We start from the raw sequence: 6,512 nt of genomic DNA, 5'->3' as shown, positions 1-6,512 counted from the left end.
TTTAATTTTATAATAATAATATTGCTTTAAATATTTGGTGGTAGATATGAAAAGTTGCGTATTGCAGTAAATTTAGATTGTTCTTTCTTAAATATAATAATAAAATATATAGTAGGCAAGGGAAACGGCGTCCTTTTTGCCCCCCACAAAAACGACGTCGTTTGTCTTGCCTGCTATATATTTTATTATACTGCAGGAAACTACTGTAACACGCAATTTTCATACCACCCCTCACTCCGTGCTCAACCATTCTTATATAGATATATATAGTAAGATATAAGAAAAGAAAAACCACTTTTATATAAAAAAAAATTAAAAAATAGAGATAGTATAAGACATAAAATATTTTAGAAAAAGTTATTTTAAGAAAAAATTTGAAGAAAAAAGAATTTTAAATTGAAAAAACGATTATTTATAACGTCAAACTACAAAGCAAAAAAAAATTCTCGAATCTAAGTCTCTATTTGAAATTATTAAGAGAAAAGAATTTTAAATTAGAAAAAAATTTATAATGTAAACAACACAAATATCAAACAAAAAAAAAATTACTCTATGTACGGAGACAAAAAGTCCGCGTGCATGGGGGAGACACGAAGGCAAAAAGTCTCCGTGAACGGAGAGATACTTTTAATTTATTTATTTTTTATTTAGGAATTGCATTCTTAAATATTTTTTTTTTTACTTTAAAATTTTTTAATTCTTTTCTTTTCATAATAAAACTTAATATTAACTTTAAAATATTTTATTATACTGTAATAAAACATAATTAAACGAAGTCGAAATATAGAAAAAAAAAATTTACTTTAAAATATTTTATTATACTGTAAGAAACTGCTGCAATACGTAATTTTCATATCTCACACCACTCCATGCTCAACCACTCTTATATAATAGGGATATATAGCAGGGATATAAGAAAAAAATTACTTTTATATAAAAAAAAATAAAAAAAATATTTTACAAAAAGTTACTTTTAAGTAAAAAAAATTGAAAAAAAAAATTAAAAAGAATTTTAATTTTTATTGTTCACATTATAATTTTTTTTTTCAATTTATAATTCTTTTCTCTTAATAATTCCAAATAGAAACTTAGATTTGAGAAAAAAAATTTCTGTGTAGTTTTACGTTATAAATAATAGTTTTTTCAATTTAGAATTTTTTTTAATTTTTTTCTTCAAATTTTTTTTTATTAATCAATATTTTTTAATAGTTTGAGATAAAATTTATTTTTCTAGTAATAATTCAATATATAAAATGATGAAAAAAAACATATTCACTCCGTACATGGAGAAATTTTTTTATCATACCACATAATTTTTTTGAGCAAAATGATGCATTGAGAAAATTGTTGCGAAAAAAGAATAAATAGTAATAAAATAATTGATTTTTTTAAGAAAAACGATCTATACGCATTTTTAACACATACGTTTAATCTCCGTTTAATTATTTTCGATATTTATTTAGATCATCTGATATCTCTACAATATAGTTCTCAAAATGAGTTTCGAGAAAATGTAAAACATTTATCGATTCGACTATCGTACAATCGTCGAGGAATTTTTAAAGTTAACTTGTTATTGAAAATTTCGAAATAATAATAAAATAATTAATTTTTTTAAGAAAAACGACTTGTGCGTATTTTTTAACACATACGTTTAATATTCGTTTAACTATTTTTGATATCTATTTAAATCATTCGATATCTCTACAATATAGTTCTCAAAATGAGTTTGAAGAGAATGTAAAATATTTATCAATTCTATTATCGTACAATCGTCGATAAATTTTTAAAGTTAGCTTGTTATCGAAAATTTTGAAATATAGTTTGAAAATGCCTATTTTGACGTCCCATAACATTTGCTACGATTGACCGTTTCACGCACCGTTACGTGCAATATTATGCCGCGAGTACTTCAAAACGATATTAAGAATGTAATATTTCGATTTCATTTGATATCCCGTAATGAGCATGAAAATGAACATAAAAATATAAATAAATAAAAAATTTATTTCTCTCTCCGTGCACGGAGTCCTTCCTAATTTTTTTTTCTTTCCTCCATGCACGGAGAGATTACTTCTTTTTTTTGCTGTATAGTTTTACGTTATAATTTTTTTTCAATTTAAAATTCTTTTTAATTCTTTTCTCTTCAAATTTTTTACTTACAAGTAATATGTTGTAAAAAAATTTCTGTCGCATATATATATATATATAAGTAATTTTTTTCTTATATCCTTACTATATATATCTATATCGGAGTGGGGGAGGAATGAAAATTACGTGTTGCAGTAAATTTGAAGGTAGTGTATAACAAAATAAAATATATATCAAGCAAACGGCGTGATTTTTGGCCCCCAATTGAAAAAACAAAATAAAACAAAACAAAAATATTACAATAAAAATGAATCAAGATATTGTTGCTTTCTGCAGTGTTCTCATATTCCCCTTTTTTATATAGCACGGAAAATACACGTAACTAAAGAGAGAAAATTTACATGAGCCCTTTCGAACCCTCGTTATATCATTCCAGTACAGTACATGCATACACTTCGGTATTGATGAATTGTAAAACTGCACGTCGATCAGTTTATAATTCCTCAAATTGAATGCTTTGAAACCCTCAGAAGAGCAGCCAGACATCAGTAGTCCCTTCCTCTAATCGATTCGCACAGAAATGCTTAAATCCTCAGATGAGAGTGAGAAAAAGGTAAGTTTTTTCACTTAGAGTTTCAAAGTTTTAAGACTAGTCCATTAATCAATTTAACAAAATCAACTTACCCGTTAGTTCAAAAAAATTTCTATGTACCTCATGAATAGTATATAAATTTTCTGGAATTTTGTTTATTTGTAATTGGATTTGTACAGAACATGGCTAGGAAGGTTAAAGATTCAGAAATTGTTGTACCAATTGTGTACGGTAATATCGCATTTTGGCTTGGGAAGAAGGCAAGCGAGTAAGTAACTTTTTCTATTTTTTTCTTTTCCTTATTTGATGGTATTGAAATTGCCCGCGAAATGTTTGATGATTTGCTTCTTTGACATTTAGTTCTTTTTTGTTTTATGGGTAGTTACCAGTCTCATAAATGGACGGTTTATGTTCGAGGAGCAGGAAATGAGGACCTGGGTGTGGTGATAAAGCGTGCTGTTTTCCAATTGCATTCCAGTTTTAATAACCCAACTAGGACTGTTGAAAGCCCTCCTTTCGAGTTATCTGAGTCTGGATGGGGTGAATTTGAAATTATCATCACTCTTCATTTCCACAGTGACGTTACTGATAATCCATTGCACTTGTGAGCTGCTGCTGCTTCTCTCTCTCTCTTTCTCTCTCTCTCTCTGTGTGTCAATCAATGCTGCTTAGAACTGCAATTGCGGCTAGCAACATAGATTTGAACGTTAGAGTTGGAATGATGCGATCATGGTTCTTAGCCCTCAATTTCAAACTTTACTTATGAGTTTGCTGATATTAATCTTTTAGCTTAAATACAATAACTAATGAATAGGCTTCTTCATTTTCATGGGTTGTCCCTATAAAATGTTGAGATTGAAAGGATGAATTGCATACAGGTATCATCATTTGAAGTTATACCCAGGGGATGAGTCTGGCCCTTTGTCCACTAAGAAGCCTGTTGTTGTGGAATCCTACGATGAAATTGTTTTCCTTGAGCCTTCTGAGGGATTTTTATCACGAGTGAAAAATCATCCTGCAGTTATTGAGCCTAGACTACCTGCGGGCATTACTTTGCCTCCTGGTGTGTTTTTTTCCTTTCTTTTCTTGGTTCTTATTTTCTTGGTTGTTAAGGATTTTTAAATTCACCAAACTTCAACATGTTTTCTGTGCTCATCTCTAGTGCCAATGGATGATGTTGACAAAAGGAAGAGAGGTGACACCAATGATCATCCGTTGAGCCAGTGGTTTGGCAATTTTTCTGAGGCAGATGAACTATTAATACTTGCTGGTGCTCGCCAACAGGTCTCTTAATGGATTTAATTGTGCTTCTATATTCTTCTTGTTGAGATATCCCTGTCCATGATTGTCCTGAAAATTTTCTACTTGTTATCTTTACGCAGATTAAATATACAGGAATTTTACCTTCAAAATTGTTTGCATTAGGAAGGGAACTTTCCCCTTCTACAGGGCTGTGGAAATTTATCAATATACATAATGTGAAATTTAGGAAAAGTGAATATAATCAGAAAAGAGTCGAATTTATCCCAAGATGCCTTGATATGAAACCACGCTTGCTAAGGTGGATGGAAATTATGCAATTGATAGAACTTCAATTTAGCAAGTGCATTATCAAGGTATCACATTCTTGAGTAAAACAACTCTCTGGCATGGTGGAACTGTTCCCCTGGCAACAAGGCCAAATAATTTATAATGTGTGTTGGGCGCATTTTCAGTATTGGAAACTGTGTCCACCGTATTATATCATAAAAATGTGACTGACGGATTAACTGAGATAATGCTCTCTCTCTGCTTCCATGAGTTCGTTTTGTATGCACTACAACGGACATTAACTCTATGTTTTCTTGAGGCAGACAAAACAGGATTTGGTAAAAAAGGGTTAAATTTGAACAGTTAAACTAACCTCTTAGAGAGAATTGAATTTTACTCCAGAAGAGCAATAATCTAACTGGAATCACTAACTTTCACTTTGTTACAACTTTGTTTCTTAGCATCATGCATCTATGTATGATCCTGCACAGAACTTATAGGAGAAGTGAAAAAGAAACATTAGGTGTAATCAACCAGATGAGTTTCAAATTTTTGAGAGGAAATTATTGAAAGACCTTAGTAATGACATAAAATGAGAAGTACCCTTCTTTTAAAATTTTCACAGAGTTAACGTCCATTCTTTAATTTATCTTTCCTACTCGAAATTTGAAATTTTTTTCCCGCTGTTTGAAGATGGATAATTTCTAATTTCTTCATTGTCAGCTTTATTCCTGAAACATGTTCTCATGTAGGCAATTTTGGAAGCCAGTAAACGTAGGAAATAAATTTTTAAAGTTTGAGTTTTGAGGTTTTTTTATGTATATGAAGACAGTGGAAGAATAAAATAAAACTTGTACAGAGTTTCTATTATCTTCACCTGGTCGAGTTGAGGGTCAAGTTATTCGGGTTTGTCATAACAAGTAAACTGACATATTAGTAACAAAGCTAAGAAGAATGTCATTTTTCATCTTGGCATTTAAAAATGATTTTTTTGAAAGTTCCTAAATATTTAGATATTAAATGGACTTGAAGCTTTCAAATTTCACATTTTTTGAGGGCCTGGATGACAAGTGCCATTAGAGCAATTTTTAGCTTGCTAATATTAGAACATATAAGAAAAATTGTGCCACATAATCATTTATCATGTTAATTTCTATAGGATGTTTTAGTTCTACTAGTATTATAATATGAAAACTTTCACGCTCACTTTTATCTGAGCAAATTATTACATCCCTAGTAATCATTTGAGTTTGTGACATCCCAAGCTTTGTTTCTCTTAAATTCTTCCAAGTATTGTTCATTTGACAGTTCATACGAATGCCACAGGTGCAAGCTCAAATTGCAAGACTCAGAAGGCAGTTGAGTTTGGTGGAGGGGCAGCCTCCACAGCTGAAATCTACCTCTGACCTGTAAATGCGCACTATATCTCATTATGAGAAATATTCTTATTCTGAGATTCTTGTAATGTTAATTCACTACACCGAGGAAAACTTTGTACTTGTTCCATTTTCTTGCCAGATAAGAAAGCGTAAGACATAATTATTGTGAAAATGTAATGCAATTGATGATGTGATGTGTATATAGTAGATTTTTATTTGAGAGTTTGCTTAAGGTTCAGACTGCATTATGTCGTATGGTTGAACCATGTGCTCAAAGACTCTCTAGAGTATGCATTTCTTGTTATGAAGTTATTTTACATTCTGGAATTTGCTCTTTTGTGATTTCACTAGGCTTAACTCCACTCACGATCAGAGAATTTATATGAACGGTCCAGGTTCTCTGTTGAGTGTTCCCATCAGATGACACGAAGGATATCTGATTTTTCTCTTCATTATGTACCTGTAAATACCAAAAGTTCACTACTTGATTGAGTCTAAAAATTGTAATTTATGAATAAAATATCTGTAATTTATGAATAAAGCATCTGCTGAGGGTTCTATGCTCGTTCATTTGTTTGCTGCTTGTATTGCTGAGGGAACAGGGATGAGTTCTTATTCTTAATTATATTTTCATAACATGTTATTCAATAATGTTGTGTGCCCTTCACACAGCTATCCCCAATTCATTAATATCACTTGAACGGTAAACTACGATGAACTAAGTCTTCTTGCGTTTAACATTGGTGTGTAAAAGTGGATCAAGCTGCCCAGTCGGCCCGTAAATGTGGCCTAGTGCAGGGTCACTCGCTGTTAAGAGTCGTCATGGCGGGCTTGTCGCTATGGCTTGCGGACTCGTTGGTGTTGGCCTGGGTGGCCCGGCCCGACCAATGAAAAAAGCTCGGTGTTGGATCAGCTCACCT

At 31.4% G+C, this 6,512-nt stretch overlaps 1 protein-coding gene across 1 annotated transcript; it reads left to right on the top strand.

Moving 5' to 3' along the window:
- The first annotated feature begins 2,477 nt into the window (after window positions 1–2,477).
- On the top strand, window positions 2,478–5,919 carry LOC111410568 (transcription initiation factor TFIID subunit 14b-like). Its single transcript, XM_023040981.1, has 6 exons — window positions 2,478–2,704; window positions 2,863–2,951; window positions 3,066–3,287; window positions 3,562–3,746; window positions 3,846–3,967; window positions 5,540–5,919. The coding sequence occupies exons 1-6, from the start codon at window positions 2,672–2,674 to the stop codon at window positions 5,624–5,626; spliced, it is 738 nt and encodes a 245-aa protein (XP_022896749.1). The 5' UTR covers window positions 2,478–2,671; the 3' UTR covers window positions 5,627–5,919.
- Window positions 5,920–6,512: the final 593 nt, after the last annotated feature.

This window comes from Olea europaea, chromosome 15 (genome assembly GCF_002742605.1).
Source record: "Olea europaea var. sylvestris chromosome 15, O_europaea_v1, whole genome shotgun sequence".
NCBI lineage: Eukaryota > Viridiplantae > Streptophyta > Magnoliopsida > Lamiales > Oleaceae > Olea > Olea europaea.
The sequence above is the reverse complement of the archived record's forward strand: the minus strand, read 5'-3'. Positions and strand labels throughout refer to the sequence as shown.

What these genes read in the sequence shown, in the direction of transcription:
- LOC111410568 (XM_023040981.1), top strand. Translation starts at nt 2,672, where the DNA reads ATGCTTAAATCCTCAGATGAGAGTGAGAAAAAG. An exon ending in CTTGGGAAGAAGGCAAGCGA is followed by an intron (nt 2,952 to 3,065) that starts GTAAGTAACTTT and finishes TTTTATGGGTAG; the next exon opens with TTACCAGTCTCATAAATGGA. An exon ending in GGGCATTACTTTGCCTCCTG is followed by an intron (nt 3,747 to 3,845) that starts GTGTGTTTTTTT and finishes GCTCATCTCTAG; the next exon opens with TGCCAATGGATGATGTTGAC.